Below are 17,791 nucleotides of genomic sequence, written 5' to 3' on the forward strand. Positions count from 1 at the left end.
GTCTAAAAGCGTATGTTTCTGGAAGCACAGTGCTTTGGCATACAGTGCCTGCCTGAGCTGGACCTGTCTTCTGGGTGCCTCGGGGAACTTTTACTTTTACCACCCCCAACATTTGCCCCTCGCTCCCCAGGGCAAACCTCTCAGTGGAGTCTTTTCCATAACTTTCTCTAGAGTTGCTTAGAATATTAAGTGGCTAGGACAGATTCGCGGTAAATTCTGTCCCTAAATATGGGACATAGATTATCTTTGGGATAGAGATCTTAATGCTTTTACAACTTTATAACTGTGTAGACTGCTAAAGGATCAAAGTAGTGACTTTTTAGAAGTCCATTTAAACTTTAAGTGAGCACTTTATCTCTCATCTGAAAGATAAAGCTGGCAAAGGTGGCGCTGGGCTCTAAAGACCGACCTTGAATTTCACTTGGTGGGCAGGTGAGCTTCCAGCCGGTCAGGGTTTCCCACACTGCGCAGGACAGACCTTTCATTGAAGCGGAATTCCAGAGCCTCCCAGCCATTGTGCTTGCCATGTCCCTTTCTGAAAGATTGTTTTTAGTGCAGGTTCTTTACAGAGTGGCTGAGGTCGGGTTTTGGTGTGGAAGCCATGGAGGGTGTCTATGGAAATGGCAGCAGTTTGGCTTATAAGGTAGTCTTGCTCTTTATTGTAATTTTAAAAAAAATGTTCTTGGTCACTTGCCTAAACTGTGAGTTCCCTTTTTGTCAGCAGGATCTGGGTGGTTGTCATTGGAAAACCTGATTCATGCTGAAATCTTAGTCTGTGCAGGAGGAAGGGTTGGTCCAACTTTTAGTCTTTGCCCTTCATTCTCTTACTGTCTCATCCCTTTTGTCTCTCTTCCTCACTGACTTTTTCTTTGTGGTGTTGCTGTTAATGACGTTTCCCCTCTTTTCTCGCCTTGCCTTTGTGTTTTACTGGCCCACTAAGGGCTTGGAATATGCTAGGTGGGCTGCTTCTGGGCTGTTTAGCTCATTGGTTCGCTCGAAGCCATTCAGTCACTGCTGAGCCCTGGTTGCCAGAGACTCCAGGCCATTTGGATCACTCCCAGCTTTGGCATGTAAAGGCCAGCTTGGGGGACTTCCTCAATGAGGGGCACCCCTATCCCAACGAGGTGTGGTGGGAAGGAGGGGTGTGGGAGCAGCCTTGGTTGTGGCTGATGCCAGTCAGGGTCATGGACACCTTTTTGTTCTCTCCCTCCCTTGCCACAGATATTGGATTGTGTGAGCATTATGTCATGGTGACCTGCTTACAATGGTAACTAAGCATGGAGGCAGTGGGGGTGGGGAGGGAAAGAAATATGTTCTTCAGAAACTCTGGAGAAACTCCATTTTAGATGTTAAAATACTCTGGTGGAGTGAACAACCTTGCTATGAGTCCTAACTCATTGTAAGAACCGGGTCAGGATACCTGTTAGCGCCTGCAGGGGACCTCCTCGGCCTTCCATTGCCCCGCAGGTCAGGTAGCTGTTCCCTGGGAAGCTGGAGCAGTATATAGAACTGCCCACTGTTGTATGCATTTTGGGGTAGCCCCATTTTGGAGCTCTGGGCCATATCTCCTCTGTTGCTGGGGGTAGAACCAGATCTCTGGAAGGGCATAAGGAGGACTTGGCATAGGGATAGGGCTTTGCGACCTCTACTCTTGAAAAGAGGGTGCCATAAGTCGTAGAATGTCTGCTGCAGGTCATTTAAGCTCACTTGTGAGCCTCAATGAGGAAGGTGGGGGTTTGCTGGAGTGTCTTACCTACTTGTTTATTCAGCTGCTTTTGATGTTTCCCATTTATTGAATTCAGCACATTCGAAACTGAATTTGAAATTTCCCTCTCCAAAAGCAGATCCTGCCTAGGGCCCTTTATGGATGACTGGTATCAGCATTTGAATACCAGTAATGGAAGCCAGAAATCTGGAGGGCATCCTATGTACCTCTCTCTTTCTCTCAGCATCCATATTTCATTCACCTCCAAGTTCTGGACATCTTTTCTACAAGGCAGCACTGGAAACCTGTTGCCTCCGCCATCCCCTGCCTCTGCCCTGGCCCAGGTCGTCATCTGCTCTTACCTGAAATTTTAACAGTGGTGGCTGAATTAGTCCACCCAGGTATGCTCTGGTCTGCCTCCAGTTCTTTCTCCATTCTCCTGCTGTCTTGGTCTTTCCAGAGCATAATGCTTTGTCACCTTTACTAAGAGCTTCCTGTTGCTCTTGGGATAGGTCTGTCTTTGACCCACAAGGCCTTTCAGAGCCCAGCCTTGTCTCTCTGCCAGCTCCATCTTACATGCAACATTGTTATCCATTATATTTGTATTCTAGTCACACCCCACAGTCACTTTTCTGTCTTCAAGTGCATCACATTCTCTTGCCTGGTGCCTTTGCATATGCTCTTTGCTCTACCTGGAATGTTTTGCCTTTTGTTTTTTCCACCCTCTGTCCCTCCCAAGGGACTGTCCTCCATGAGGGCAGATGCTGAGGATGTGTAGCAAACTAAATGGAGCTGGCTGCTCCTTAGGGCCCAAACAAGTTGCGGACATCCTGGCTTCAGATTAGAGAGAGAACCCTGAGTTTTGGAACAGAGAATCCCTTCTCACAGCAGCTTGCAGTGAACCATCATGAGTAGGGGCCTGGCCCACATGAAGCCCAGGTGCTGTTCACGTGCTGGAAGGTATTGCTGGCCCTCCTGTCATCAGCCCTCCGAAGTCATTTCTGTTATATTTCAGGACTGCAGTATATTAGGGTACAAATTTATCTTTCTGTCCCCGAGCAAATGGCATCAGTTTATTGTATTGTTGCTTAGGTACGTAAATGTGAACAGGCATCTCAAGACCAGGTTTTCCTGCCCAGTCTAGGTCTGTGGGTTGGCGAGGTCCTGGGGGTTATGCTCAGACTCGCCTCTCCTTACCACCTCCTTGGCCTGCAAGGCTGTTGTGGGTGCTTTGTGCTGCACCTGCATGCAGTCCAAGATTGCAGCAAGGCTTGGTAATATCCTTTTCCAGTCATGAAGCTGGACTACCAAGTGAACTACCCCAGGTACATTTATAATGTCCCAGGCTGATGCAGATAGGGAGTGTGACTCAGGCAGTTTAGAGGAAGCAGGCAGCAATCTTGCTTTCTGGAACCCAGATGCAGAAAGCATGTCACATAGTCTATGCCTCTCACCTGTCTGGAAACGTGTCACACAGGTGTGAAGTGGGTTCTATAGATCTGTTAAGACTCACGAGGAGTCTGAAATTATCGTTTCATAGCATTTCTTCCTGGAAGTTAGTAGAAAGCATATACTAACCTACTGAAAATGACGTGTCAGCCTGTGCCTTTAGCATTGGCTTGGCCTCTTGTCTGAATTGTTTGCTGTTAATGCCTGCCTGAGAGAAGCAGAAGCCTTTGAGCCATGGCTCAAAGTGTGTTTCAATAATTCGTTTATTAGTAGCTCATAATCACATGGTAATAGCTCACTACACTTTTTAATTGAACCAGCAGAGCAAACACACAGTTAATGGAGGGACATTTTTGTCATTCTTTGGCCAGTGTTTATTTGCAAAACTTAAGTTAGTAAAGTGTTTTCGGCAAGTGGTTCTGTGCGTGCTGAGCTGTAAATCTGCCAGTATGTGGGCTTGTTCAAGGCTTGTCTTGCCCACATGACAGTTAAACCCAGAGGGTAAGCGCTGGGCAATGTTGGAAGTGGAGTGTGGATGAAGCCACCCAGGCATTCTTCCTCCTGGTCACTGGTAGGGTTTGCATAGACTTGTAAATAACACAGGCCCTGAGCCTTGAAAAGCAGGGGTGTGGGTGGGTAAGAATCACAAAGACACTGCAAGAAGGTCCTAACAGGGTTTCTCCAAGGTGGCCTTGAATTTGACAAGGCAGTGGAGGGTTGAGGCTGGCAGGTTTAAGAAAACAAACAAGACCAGGCTGGGGTGCTGACTTAGTGCCTTGCTTCCTTTCACACCCCTCCCCTGGACTCCTGGCACCTGGTGCTTGGAGCAGCTTTAGTACCTGTCTCTCATACTGGATTGTAAGTGGCCTCAGGGCAGGGACCGCTTTGATTCCTCCTAGAGCTGCTTGGGCCCTGGGCTGTTTTTCTTCAATGGGCACTCCTACTGAAGGAGGAGCATGACTTATCTCAGAAAACCCCTCAGCCTGTCTCTAAACTGGGATGAATTCCTTTATCTGCTCTCTGGGCAAAAGGTAAAAGGTGAAATACATCAAGTTCTTAATCTTGCTATTTAAATGCCAACTTAAAAGGTGGTAAAGTTTATAATTTTTATAAAGTTTATAACTTCATTCCTTGGCTTCCCGTGAAGAGTTTAGAAGTAGATTCTTTCTAAAGCAAGACAGGAACTCTAAAACCAGAAGAGAGAATGTTAACCTTGACCTAGAATAATTAAATTTCTGTAAGAGCATCATTCTATAATGGGCTCCTTCCTATAATGTATAAAGAGCTTTTACAAATCAGTGTGCCCCAAAATGCAGCAGAAAACTTGATAAAGAAGAGAAACAGGTGACAGTTAACAGGAACAGATAAATGGTTCTGTAAACAAGTGAAAGGGTGTTCACCATCACTTAGTTAAATGCTAATTACAACAAGAGATACTTCTTTAACTATCAGGCGAAGATCTGAAAGTTTGATAACATGTTGGGAAACAGTTTCCTGTGCTGGTGGGAGGAAAAATTAACAGGACTTCATTCTGTAATTTGGGGTTGTCTGGGATTGTGCATGACCTCTGAGTCAGCACTCTCATTTCTAGGTTATTTCTTACTGATCGAACCACACACAGGGGCAAATATTCAAGAACGATCATGTGGCTCTGTCTAATAGCCAAAGAGGCCAAAACAACCTCATTGCACATGTCAGGACTAGGTAAATTATTTTATTAGATTTCCAGACAGTGAAATATTATACATCCATTGAAAGGGTAAAGGGTAATAATGGTGGTTGCCACTGAGGATGGGGATTTTCATTTTCTGCCCTTTTTGTACTGCTTGAATTTTGTACCCTGTGTATCTATTATTAAAAATAGCCAAAAATGGTCAGGGAAAAAGGCTCTGATGTGAATGTTAATGCAATTGATCTTTTTTTCTTTGTCTCTAGAACCTGACAGCATTATTGAAAAAGCTTCTCACTCGGGTATGATAAACCCCAGCCGGCAGTGGCAGACCCTCAAGCAGAACACAGGGGTTGCCCACTTTGAGTATCAGATCCGTGTGACCTGCGATGACTATTACTATGGCTTCGGCTGCAATAAGTTCTGCCGACCCAGAGATGATTTCTTTGGACATAATGCCTGTGACCAGAATGGCAACAAAACTTGCATGGAAGGCTGGACGGGCCCCGAATGTAACACAGGTCTGTGGGCGTATGCCGGGTGGACTCACCATCTCCAGGTGGCTGTCACTTTTGGTGTCCAGTTTTCACCCCACCTGCAATCAGGTGGCTGTCTTAGGTGGGATGAGATTTTGGCTTTTTTCTATGCCCTGGCCCCCAGCTGCTCTTAGGGTTGTCTGCTACCAGCTCGCAGCTGCTGCTTCTCAAGAGCCTGGTCATTGGCCAAAGAGGAGCCACTCCATGTTCTGTCCCTCCAGCTCAGAGTGAGTCACTGACATGAGGGTGCAAAGGCCAGGCCCCTTTGCTTTAAATCTGTTACAGCTCATACTCCAGAGCTTCCCTTGGGGTCAGGCTGAAGCCAGACTCCAGCTGAGATCAAGTCCTTGCTCAGCTCCTAACACTGCCCCATCTGCTGCCCTCTCCCCCTTCCTCCTGTACCTGAATCCCCTTCTCGAGCTTTGCTTCTAAGGACTGACCTAAACAGATACCAGGTGGGGCTGGGTTAATCCAGTCAGTGTCTGAAGAGATGATCCTGTAGGAAATGACAGCCCCGAGCTCTCAGGGCCTTAGGGCAGATTTTCACTGGGCATCATGTAGGGCTGTGGCATTGAGGGGGCGAGGCTAGTGGTGGGCTGGAGCTTTCACGCTTTGTAGAGTTGAACCCATCCACGGTAGCACAGGCATACCTTGGAGATCCCGGGGTTCGGTTCCAGACCACCACAATAAATAAATTGAGTATTGCAATAATCCCAGTTAATCTTTTTGTTGATGTGGAGGATCTTGTCTTCAATCTGTAAAAAAAAGCAGAAACACCCCACATCTGTGAAGCACAATACAGAGAAGTGCATAAAACAAGGTAGACCTGTATAAACTGTCAGGTGTGCTACGTACTGCCCAGCTCCTTCTACTGGAATTCAATGAATTATCACATTCGCAGATACCCACACTATTATCTGGTCTTTGTATCTTTACAAAATACTAAGGTGTAGCAAACTGATGGGTAATTCTAGTTAACCATAATAGGCCCTCATGGATATTAATGAGCTCTGCTTATTTCACATAGTTTGACAAATTCTTTTAAGATAAACTCAAATTAAAAATATTAGAACTGTGGTTGAAAGGCAAGGCATAGAGGAATTTGCAGGTCTCCTTGGCAGTACTGTTTTCTTAAAAAGAGTTTTAAAAGGATGACATTTCTGGGATCCAAGTGAAAGAATTGATAAATACATTTTAAATAGTTGGTGTTCTAAAAAATCAATAAGTTTGGTAATTTTTCTTTTTTTTTATGTCCAAATTATTTTTTTAAATGAAAGCAGAATTGCTTTGTGAGGGTACTTTTGGGTAGCTGCTGAATTAGCCAAATGAAGGCAGCCTGGTTCTTTTTTTTTGTTTTGGTCTCATGGGATTTTTGAGACACCAGGCATTTATTTGGGGGAGCATTAAAAAGGCTCTGGCTCATCTGAACTCTGCCCTGATGGGACTGAGTGGGTGAGATAAGGAAGGATTACACCTCCTTTTTTTCTTTTGTCAAGGGTGGGAATTGACAAGGGAGCAGGGTAGCTATTGTTTGTAGAGAGACTGGATGAAGATCCCCTTCCCCCATCAGCTTGCCTGCATTTTTGTCCCCAAACAGTATCATGTTTTGAGGATCTGCTAGCGTGGCCTTGAAGTTTAAATCTGGGTTTGTTATTTGGGCACCACCCATTTTTCTTTCCTTACAATGGACTTGATATGAGATCTCTTAAAATCGCGGATTTTGTAGGCTTAATGGGCTAGGCCATTCTCATGACGGTGGCAGGCCAGAACGGGCAGTGTACTGATGCACCCTTCTGTGTTTTTTACAGCTATTTGCCGACAGGGCTGTAGTCCCAAGCATGGGTCTTGCAAATTCCCAGGTGACTGCAGGTAAACGACTAAATTTCGTTGTTGTTGTTGTTGTTTTAATAATTTTTTTCTTGATGCAAGCAGGGGGACTGACTTTATTGTGAATACATTTCTTTGGAGGACAAGAAAGCTTAAAATTCAATTAGGCACATCCGAAGCTTATTAAATTATACCAGCTGTCCAGTGGAATGCACACACTTCTCTCATAGAAAGAAAAAGGAAACACTCTTGTGGGCATAGTCAGTGACTTCATGTACTAACTCTTCTGTAAATTGATAACACGTTTTTTGTAATCTTCCCCTTAATGTGCTAATGGACTAGATGGAGGGATGTGGGTCTGTTTCTTTGCTGCGTCTGTGTCCGCCCCCGCCCCGGTTTTCTGTCTCCCAACCCTCCCCCACTTTTCCCATCAATAGGGGAACGTGGAGCATTCTTTGGAATGGGATTAGTACAATCTCCTGGCCCCTTTGCAGGCGGGAGACAGGCCGGTGCTGAGAGGTTAATGGCTGCGCTGGAATCTTGTCAGTTGAGCCTGATGAATGTAGACTTTGCTGCTGGCCTTTGAAGTCTGTTCTTTTATGGTCCCAGACAATGCAGAAGCCAAACCGAGACCTACCCGACTGCTTCATGATTACAGTTTTTGGAACTTTTTGAAATGTACATTATACCAATTTGAGAAAGGCTTGCTTCAGGATATGTTGTTGCTGCTGTGGCATTTTGACACAGTCTCACAATTTACTCTGCCTTCTCCCGTATTTTAGGGATTAGCAGATTTAATGTGACACTAACTGGGTCCTTTGGGCCTGTTACTTTTGCCCCTAGAGCTACCCTGGTTTGAACCAAGGGAAGCTTACAACATGTATTGCAACCAGTGCATGTCAAACCAATGTTACATGGGGCTCTTGTCACAAGCAGATCCTGAGTCCATAGGTCTGGGGTGGGCCCAAGTCTCTGCATGTCTAACAAGCTCCTTGAGCGATGCTGCTGGTGGTGGTGGGTCCATACTTTGGGAATCACTGTTCCCCAAATTTTGGTCATCCTAAGTGTAATTCCCCAGATTAACCAGGAAACTGTCAAAATGCAGATTCTTGGTCACCACCACCCCACAGCCACAAATGTCAGTCTCAGGGTTGGCCCAAGAATCTGCATTTTCAGAAGCCGGCCATGTGATGTTGCTGCTGAGTAGATTTTGAGGACTGCTGCTTGACAATTACCTGTAGTCTTTGCAACCCCACCACTGCATCTGCTCCCCGTCCTTGCAGCGAGGAGCACTGGGCTTTGAGGCTGGAAGTAAAGAGAAAGATAGGCTGACTTGAAAACTGTCTCTTCCTCCACGTCAGAAAGATACAATTACTTTCTGGAAGGCTGAGGCAGTTTGAGTACTAACCCCCAGCAGTGACGGCTGACGGGTAGCTTTTAGCAGCATTGCTTGCTGTCCAACGTTGAGCTGGTGTCCACCTCCTTTAACTTCGGTTAATTAAGGGTGTGTGTTCTGGAGAAAGATTAGCTGCACTATTAGCGACTGTGGTCTTGCTCTGTGCTGAGATGGGTATCAGGGAGGCCGACCACGATTCCTGCTACTGTCATCAGAATAAACACTGCTGCGCAAGGGAGGGCCCTCCGAGCCAGAACAACAGGCTTTGTTTCCAGATTTTAGCCTTTTCTCTTTCGAAGTCTTACCTCCCACTCTCTGCCCAGACACGCACCAGTGCCCTTATTTACTTAAGGTGCAACTTTCCCACACGTCATTTGCATAGTCTCTCAACCCATCTCCTTCTCCCTGCCTTGAAAGAAAATCAAAACAGAACCTTCTAGTTGAGGAAGTTCAGGTTGTGTCCTGCACCAGAAATAGTTGAATGGCAAGTTACCTGTAAGTTGTCTTCTGGATTATGTGTTACAGAGGTGGTTTCTTTTCATCCACATGAGGAAACTTGACTGGTTCTGTGGTTCCCAAGTAGACTTTGAGTCCTTTTCCTGGGTGCATATGCTTGCTTTATTGCAAGCCTGCCAATAATATCAAACTTCATTATGAATCATCCTATGAGGAAAGTCACTTCAATTTCTCATGAGAACCTTAATCATATACTATTAAACTGGGATAACTTTGTGATGCCTCTTTTAGGGTCAGTATTTTTATTTGTTTTCTTCTGAAGTCATCCGTGGCCTCTTGTGGTTCCTTTTTTTATGCTTGGGGACCCAGCTCTCATTAATTAGGAGGTGAGGTTGGGTCCTTAGCTGCCTCCTCTTGCTTTTATTAGACAAATGGAAGAAGTGTAGCAATCCTTAATTTGGAAGGAAATAAGAGATGATAAGAATATTGGAATTTCCAAATCAGTTCTTCTTAATAACCTTTCAAGCTAAAAATACCAATTTTTAATCAAATGGGTCCTCCCACCTCCCACTGACTTGAGTATTCAGTTTTTAAAAATTTCTGCCAGATGATTTATTTCACCTCTTTAAGTAGTCACTTGTTATTTAGACTGATGTTTCATTTTACATAAACCAGAACCTGCTGTCAGATTAATTTTAAATCACACATCCTGGTGGTTCTTTGCATTGGGGTGTGTATGGCTTGTTGGTAAAGTTAGGAAGCAGTTAGTCAGTCTTCTCAGGGGTTAAGCTGATTCTCAGCGTGGGTGATTAGCTATTAGCTGGGTCCCTATAATTTTCCCATGACAAGGATTTGCTAGCCTGCCTCCAGCTCTCTGGAAACCAAAAGCCTTTCCTTCTGGGGGGTGCTTGTTTTCCACAGTCACAGCTGAGCAGCTTGGTGTGTGTGGGGGGGTTGGTTCTGACCATGGCTTTTCCTAGGTCCCATTATGGAAATATTTGCCTCTCCCTGTTCACTCACCCCACCTTCATTCCCCCATCAGGCCTTCCTCAGCCCCCGCCCCCTCCCGTATGAAAGCTTGATTTTTGAGAAGGCAGTTAAAGTTTCAGAGGGCTTGAAACTTGAGGGGTGAGTGGTTGAGACCCTGCCCTCTCTCCCACCCCAGGTGAAGGTTTATGTTTGTGTTTTTGTTTGGGGATCAAAGGCACCATTTGGCCTCGAAAGAGTGCAATTAATGAGGCGCTTATAAAGGTAACTCGACTCTCTTTCCCAATACTAGATAAACTGAGGTGACCTTTTTTTTTTTTTGGCTAAGTGAGAAATAACTATAAAATAAATTAGCATAAGCAGCCACAGTAGTGGGATATAAATTATCTATGGAATTGGTTCTGAGAGCTCTCGCTCCCCTCACCCTCCCTGCAGAAGTGAGTTCAGGGATCCTACCCTCATCTTTGCCAAAAGACCTGCCCCTTTCCCTCCTTGTTTGATTTCATAAAGCCTCATCCTGAGGCCGTTTCCTGCCGCACTTGGTGTCCTGTTGCATTTTTGTGCGTGACTTGCTGTGTGGACAAAGGGCTGAGCCAAGCTGCTGTGAAAAACTTGCCCAGAGTGCCGCATCTGTGGAGACTTTCACATGGCTATTGTTGTCACCCGAGAGTCCTTCCTTTCCCCCTATGGTCTGCCCTGGGGTTGATTTATTCCACCCTCAGCTCATTCCTGTGAGCCTGAGAAGAGGGGCTTTGGAAAGGGCAGTCCCACACTGGCCTCTCCCCACACAACCCTCCCTTTGTCTTGCGTCCCCTCAGAGGGGACCTTGGCCCAACTAGGAAAATGTTTGTTTAGAGGGAGCCCCAGACAAACCTTGAGAGCCTACCATTCTGTCATCAGAAACAAAATAACAAAACAGAAAAATCCTGTATTTTGTAGCCTCGTCTTTTAATGGCACAGATCTTACTGAACGTTTCATAGGCTAAAGGAGGGTGTGTTGTCTGTCCCCCAGGTGCCAGTACGGCTGGCAGGGCTTGTACTGTGACAAATGTATCCCGCACCCGGGGTGCGTCCACGGCACCTGTAACGAGCCCTGGCAGTGCCTCTGTGAGACCAACTGGGGCGGTCAGCTCTGCGACAAAGGTACGCCCCTCAGGGATGGGACCCAGCTGGGAGCATGAGCATGAGTTCTTGGGTGGGCCAGTGGTGATTTGGTTTTTTTATTCTTCATGTTTATTTGCATGGCCCTTTTATTGTGACTCATGAATCTGTTTAAATTTGCCTTTAATGCTCTGGTTTGGGTTTTTTCTCCTTTTTAAAAAAAATTAAGGTATAATTGACATACAGTAGTAGTTTCAGGTGTACAACATAGTGATTCAACATTTTTATACATTGTGAAATGGTTACCACAAAAAGTCTACTTACCACCTGTTACCTTACAAAGTTAATAGTTTTATCGACTCTTCCTCATACTGTACATCCCATGACTTACTCATAATTTTGAGTTTTAAGAGGAATGGGACTAGAATGGGCTCAGCAGTCTTTTACATCTTCAAGCAACTTACTTCTCTGGGATCTCCTCGGCAGATCTCAATTACTGCGGGACCCACCAGCCGTGTCTCAATCGGGGAACTTGTAGCAACACAGGTCCTGACAAATACCAGTGTTCCTGCCCTGAGGGCTATTCAGGACCCAACTGTGAGATTGGTAAGTGGTCCAAGTGGAATGAGATCCCTTTGTTTAATATTTTTTGTACACTTGGCTTTAAAAAGATATTTAAGGACTCATAAAAAGATGACTATATCCTCCAGAGTCAAGACTTGTTATCTGAGCAGTTATTTGGGTCTTTGAAACTCCCTTCAAGTCGCTCCCTTGTTTTGGGTGATGCCGACAGGCGTGGGAAGCGCTGTGTCTGTGCTGCCGTGACCCCGGCTCTGAGCTGCCTTGGAAAGTGGCTGAAGACAGCTTAGCGAGAGAGGGCTTCTTTTCTTCCCGAGACACAGCAGGGCTGTATCACATGCTTGCTTTCACTTTTTGAAACACCCTGGAGCGGGTGGCCCAGGTGGGGGATCCGGGTGTGGGGGAGAGGGTGTCGGTGACACAGAGAGGCATCCCGTGCTGACTGCCATCCTGGTTTTTGCAGCGGAGCACGCCTGCCTCTCTGATCCCTGCCACAACAGAGGCAGCTGCAAGGAGACCTCACTGGGGTTTGAGTGTGAGTGTTCCCCGGGCTGGACCGACCCCACGTGCTCCACAAGTAAGTCCAAGATTTGGCCTGTGTCCTTTCTAGAGGGTCACTGTATTGAGGTACAGGGTTGGGGCAGATACCTGGGTTCGTGGCCTAGTGTGAGGTCTCGGGTGAGGGTCTGTCCTGGTGGGAGGGGATGGATGCAATCTGTAGTCTGCTGGGGAGTCTGGCTTGAGCTTCTGGCCTTTGCCCTTGGAAGTCCCCCCATTTTCCCTGCTAAGTGCGCACGTGTGTCTGCTACTAGAAGGAACTTGCTCTGACTTCGCACGTACTCTCTAGAGCTCTGCCTCCTCCAGATCAAATCATGGAGGGTCTCCCTGCAGGGGGAGGTGGTCACTACTGGATTTTGTCATGGGGACAAGTGGCCGGAAAGAGGGACACCGCGGCTGCCAGATTTGGTTGCACATCAGGACCACTGGGTGCCTGACAGTATAGTTCTGCGTGTCCCATAGTTTCCCTTTGGAATTGGGGAGTTCACGTTCTTTAACAAGTTCATGGATTTCTGAGGTGCAGCCAGGCCTGAGAACCACTCATCAGCACCCCATGAGCAGCATGCAGTGTGGTTCAGGGTGTGGGTTCTGGGGTCCGATGGCCTAGGCTGCCTCCGTGGCCTCCACCTACCACTTGTGGAACTCTGGCCACATAACCTCCCCATACCCTGTTTAAACAGCTTGTGAAGATTCAGTGGGCGAATTCACAGAGAGCCTGGCACCTCATGAGTGGGCAGTAGAGGAATGGTTACGAGACTTCTATAGTCCAGTGCAGAAGTGGGGGGAGTACCCTGCCCGGGTGTGCTGTTTTGGGATCGCTCTGAGCAAATACGAAGAATAAGGTTTCCCACCAGTAAAGAAGAGTTATTTTATGTTAATTCTTCTTAGCTACCTCTGAGCCACGATGAAACTTTTCTTTAAGAATAACCAAAGGGACGATGCTCTGGGGATCCTGCCTGCTTAGGTTGGGGATTAAATGATCTGGGGCAGTGGGGGATTTAAAGCTAAAATCAGGCCTGACTGTCATTGGAGCAGTCACTTAGAGCAAGTGTCTGGCTCTTCAGTGAAGGCCCCTCATGTAGTATTAAATTATCTTAATTGTCAAACAGACTGAGATTAAATTGCCAATCCTTTTCCATTTTTGTCAAACAGACATTGATGACTGTTCTCCAAATAACTGTTCCCATGGGGGCACCTGCGTGGACTTGGTTAATGGGTTTAAGTGTGTATGCCCGCCCCAGTGGACTGGCAAGACGTGCCAGTTAGGTAAGAAAGTTCCTGCACCAAGGTTGGCTTTGATAAATCAGAGCTGTTAAGGAAGTGAGCATGTGGCCAGCGGTGTGAGTTTGCATACAACATACTAAGAAGTAATTTATTATCTAGAGGCCAGCCAGCAGGCCTGGGAGAAATCACTCGAATGCAAATGGACAAGCTCTTTTCGGCCCTGTGGGAAAGCTGTGGGACTCCTTGAACCATGTCAATCGTCTGTCCGAGGAGTGTTCAGCTGGGTTCCAGCGGGGATGATCTCATGAGGAATGAACTGTCTGCATTCCTTTTACCACATTTAAATCCCAGCAACTAGGTTGTGCCAGATTTTGCACAGAAATGCCTGGTGGCTTTCGGCACTTCTGTTGGGGCTGTTGTTCACCAGCAGCCAGAAACTTATCAATTAGCATTCCTTTTGGATAATGATTAGGGAGAGGGATCAGATGTTCAAAATAGAGGGAACCTAGTATCTGTTATTTAGCTAGCTTATTAAAATGTCTCCTATTTCACAGGAACTATAGGGATGTTGTTCTTGAGAGGGGAGGGGAAGTTGAGGGGTGGGTAAAACTTCATTCTTCCCTGCTCTTGCTCATTTTCTTTCAGATGCAAATGAATGTGAGGCCAAACCTTGTGTCAATGCCAGATCCTGTAAGAATCTAATTGCCAGCTACTACTGTGACTGCCTCCCAGGCTGGACGGGACAGAACTGTGAAATAAGTGAGCGACTTTGTTTTGATTTTGCTTTTCATGAAACTTGGGTGTTGGAGGCATTTGCCAATCCATAGAAGGCTACAGGGGTAAAAGGAAAACCATATGGCTGGAATGTTTTAGAAGAGGGAGCGATTAGTGCTGAAATGAAAACATGGCTTTTATCAGGCTCATTAGCTGGTAAAAGGGCCATATTCTGATAAGATGGCTAAAACAATGATGTGAAGTTTCACTAGCTCAGTCTGGAAGAATTGGGGAGGGTTCCCACCCAGTGCAATAACCTTATCTCACCGGAAGCACACAGGAAATCTGATTTAAAGAGTTTATCTGTTTTGAGCTGAGAAGGCTTTTCAATTAAGCCCAATTTCAATGTAAATTACCTCCTTAATATGATGACTTTTTTCTTTTTAAAGATATTAATGACTGCCTTGGCCAGTGTCAGAATGACGCCGCCTGTCGGGTATGTAAATCTTTGCTTAAATCAAAACCTTAATGAGCGACAACCAATTTAAGATTGATGTGACTCCGGGAGAGCTCTGTCCCTGTGAGATTTAAAAATGCAGGTGAAAAGCAAGTCTCTGAAAGTTTCACTTGGGCTCATGTGATCCCCCCCAGCCTCCTGGGAGTTGTCTTAAAGGCATGCACTAGGAATTCCTCTCCCCCGTTTCGAGAGGCTTGGCATTTGGCTATTTTAGTGACAGTCATGCTAAACCGGAGCCCTGTGTTTGTGGATACATAGAAAAAAAGCATGTGTTTCTCCCCTCTCCTTCTGCTCTTCCAGGATTTGGTTAATGGTTATCGCTGTATCTGTCCACCTGGCTATGCAGGCGATCACTGTGAGAGAGACATCGATGAATGTGCCAGCAACCCCTGTTTGAACGGGGGTCACTGTCAGAATGAAATCAACAGATTCCAGTGTCTGTGTCCCACTGGTTTCTCTGGAAACCTCTGTCAGGTGAGCACTGCTGGAACTTCTCGCCAAGTTTTTACAGGGGAGTCTCTTCCTGCTCCACCCCCTCTCCTTCCCTTCGTCATCCCACCTTCTCTCCACCCCCACCTCCTTGCCCTTCCCTTCCCTCTCCCTTCCCCCCTTCCACTCTTGACTGTGGAGTCTGTGAAATCTCTTGCCTTCTGTTGACTAGGAATCTCTGCTAGACAAACACTGGTGGAAAGAGAGGAGTGATTTTCCTGGTAGTGCCCATGGCCCGTCCCCTTCATTCCCCCCACGCCAGCTCAGCTCTCTCTCACCCTGTCCTGTTGTTTTTCTAGTGTCTTTTAGACAGTCTCTAGGACATAGCTGTGTATTATGGAGGGTGTTCTGAAGCAGATGAAATGGCCAGATCCAGCGTCTGCAGCCCCAGAGATGTTTTAATCACACCTTTGTTTTACTGTTTCCTCTCCCACTGCCCTGCTCTGGGTCCTTGCAGCTGGACATAGATTATTGTGAGCCCAATCCCTGCCAGAATGGCGCCCAGTGCTACAACCGTGCCAGCGACTATTTCTGCAAGTGTACTGAGGACTATGAAGGCAAGAACTGCTCCCACCTTAAAGACCACTGCCGCACAACCCCCTGTGAAGGTACCTCCCTTCCCCAGGCTCCGTGCTTGTCTCCAAGGCTCACTTCTTTTTCTCACTTGTCACTGCTCCTTGAAACTCTGAGGAGAGTGTAGGTGAGGAGAGCAAGCCCCCCCCCCCCCCCAAACCTGACTACTTGGGAAGTCCGAACGCATGGAAGCTATGGCGTTGGGCCCGCCAGTGGGAGAACCGTGGCTACAAGTAGCCCAGGGGAGAGAATGAAATTCATAGCATTCCTGGGCTGGGCTGGGCTGATTGGCTACACTGAGACCGATTCCTCAGAGCAACGTTGTCAGGAAAACTTCCGTGGCGGTGGAAATGTTCTGTATCTGGTGTCAGCACAGTAGTCATGGGCCATGTGTGGCCAGTGGAGCACTTAGAGTGTGACTAGTACAACTGGAAACTGTTATTTTACTTAATTGCAAATGATTTAAATTTAAATAGCCCCATGTGGCTCGTGGCTGCTGTCTTAGGTGGCACAGTCTCGCAGGTTCTAGAAGTTTGTCCTTCAGCCTTGCTTAAGCACGATTAAGTAGGAAGTAAAGCTGGTTCTTCCTTTAGCAAGCTTCTACCAAAGAGATACCAAAGGTAGGAGGAAAGGGGCCCACATGTGGGCTTTTTAGCCGCATAGAGAGAAAATGCCTTTAACAAACTAATAAGTTTTAAAAACTTCCACCTGCCTGGCATCTCCGTGTTGTCACAGTGTGACATGGCCCGTTGCCAGAGTCTTAGCCCCATGGTGCCTCCTGATTTCTTAACCCTCATTAGCCAGAGGTGCCTGTCTCTAGGAAAGCAGGCTTGGCCTATGTCCTTGGCTTAGGGACGCCAGGTCTTCTGGGTCGATGGCCATAATCTGATCCCGAGTCTGTCTTCTAGTGATTGACAGCTGCACAGTGGCCATGGCTTCCAACGACACGCCTGAAGGGGTGCGGTATATCTCCTCGAACGTCTGTGGCCCCCATGGGAAGTGCAAGAGTCAGTCGGGAGGCAAATTCACGTGTGACTGTAACAAAGGCTTCACTGGAACATACTGCCATGAAAGTAAGACCCTCTCCCTGCCCCTGCCCAGCTCAGGGAGTGTGCGAGTCTGGACTGTGTCAGTGGAGACAAGTGAAGGTTTGCCATTACGTCTAGGATGTAAGCCTGAGTTGTGTTTAACTTACGAGATCACTGATGCCGCTGAGCCTTTATTTTAGAACGTTCTGGAATCTTAGTAGTTTGGGTGGTCCTGCTCTCTCTGGAGCAGCTTAGCCTGTGAGGGCGTGAAAAAAATGGATGTGGCATTTTCGGGAGGGCCCTGCTTGGTGAGCTGCCTGCTGAATTTGAGAAACAGACCTGATAGAATTGAGAATTTTGAAGTGCCAAGTGCATTTTCTCAGGTGGCAGCCTATAGAATGGTGCCTGGCTTAACTGGTCCTTGATTTACCTGATTTTTTTTTTTTTTTTTAATTTTTTTCTCAGATATTAATGACTGTGAGAGCAACCCCTGTAAAAATGGTGGCACTTGCATCGATGGTGTCAATTCCTACAAGTGCATCTGCAGTGACGGCTGGGAGGGGGCCTACTGTGAAACCAGTGAGTGGTCTTCTTGAGACAGACAGCTCTGGGATTGTGGAGGGTGGGGGATCAGTCTATGCAGCCTTTCTTTTCCATGGAAACTTCCACAAGTAAGATCCCAGCTGGTCCTGGGTCCTGGTTGTACTTGTTAATGTGAATGACAGCCAGTGGGGAGGAACATCTGCTGAGGAGCTACAGAATCGGATTGTGTAATTCGAATGACAAGTCTCGCTGCTTGTAATTGATTATAACTTCTGCCCATCTTGATTTCAATCTCACGGGAGTAACAAACCTGCCCCTCGCTTCACTAACTTGTGGCATTAAAAGGAACCTGGTTGGGGGCTCCTTGAGTCCTGGAAAGGGTGATGGTGTTCAAGTCCTGGGATTTCTTAGCTAGTCTGGGAATTTGGAGCAGAAAGCAG

General features: G+C 46.7%; 1 protein-coding gene across 1 annotated transcript in view; it reads left to right on the plus strand.

Moving 5' to 3' along the window:
* Positions 1 to 17,791, plus strand: part of JAG1 (jagged canonical Notch ligand 1) — a 35,300-nt gene that overhangs the window by 9,678 nt on the left and 7,831 nt on the right. The window contains exons 4-15 of the mRNA XM_090286047.1: positions 5,090 to 5,344; positions 7,168 to 7,228; positions 11,038 to 11,168; positions 11,613 to 11,732; positions 12,169 to 12,282; positions 13,416 to 13,529; positions 14,133 to 14,246; positions 14,651 to 14,697; positions 15,019 to 15,192; positions 15,665 to 15,815; positions 16,689 to 16,853; positions 17,274 to 17,387. Coding sequence (XP_090142173.1) covers positions 5,090 to 5,344; positions 7,168 to 7,228; positions 11,038 to 11,168; positions 11,613 to 11,732; positions 12,169 to 12,282; positions 13,416 to 13,529; positions 14,133 to 14,246; positions 14,651 to 14,697; positions 15,019 to 15,192; positions 15,665 to 15,815; positions 16,689 to 16,853; positions 17,274 to 17,387 — 1,560 coding nt within the window. The remainder of the gene's footprint in view (positions 1 to 5,089; positions 5,345 to 7,167; positions 7,229 to 11,037; positions 11,169 to 11,612; positions 11,733 to 12,168; positions 12,283 to 13,415; positions 13,530 to 14,132; positions 14,247 to 14,650; positions 14,698 to 15,018; positions 15,193 to 15,664; positions 15,816 to 16,688; positions 16,854 to 17,273; positions 17,388 to 17,791) is intronic.

Source organism: Furipterus horrens, unplaced genomic scaffold (genome assembly GCF_987537825.1).
Source record: "Furipterus horrens unplaced genomic scaffold, mFurHor1.1.pri manual_scaffold_8, whole genome shotgun sequence".
NCBI lineage: Eukaryota > Metazoa > Chordata > Mammalia > Chiroptera > Furipteridae > Furipterus > Furipterus horrens.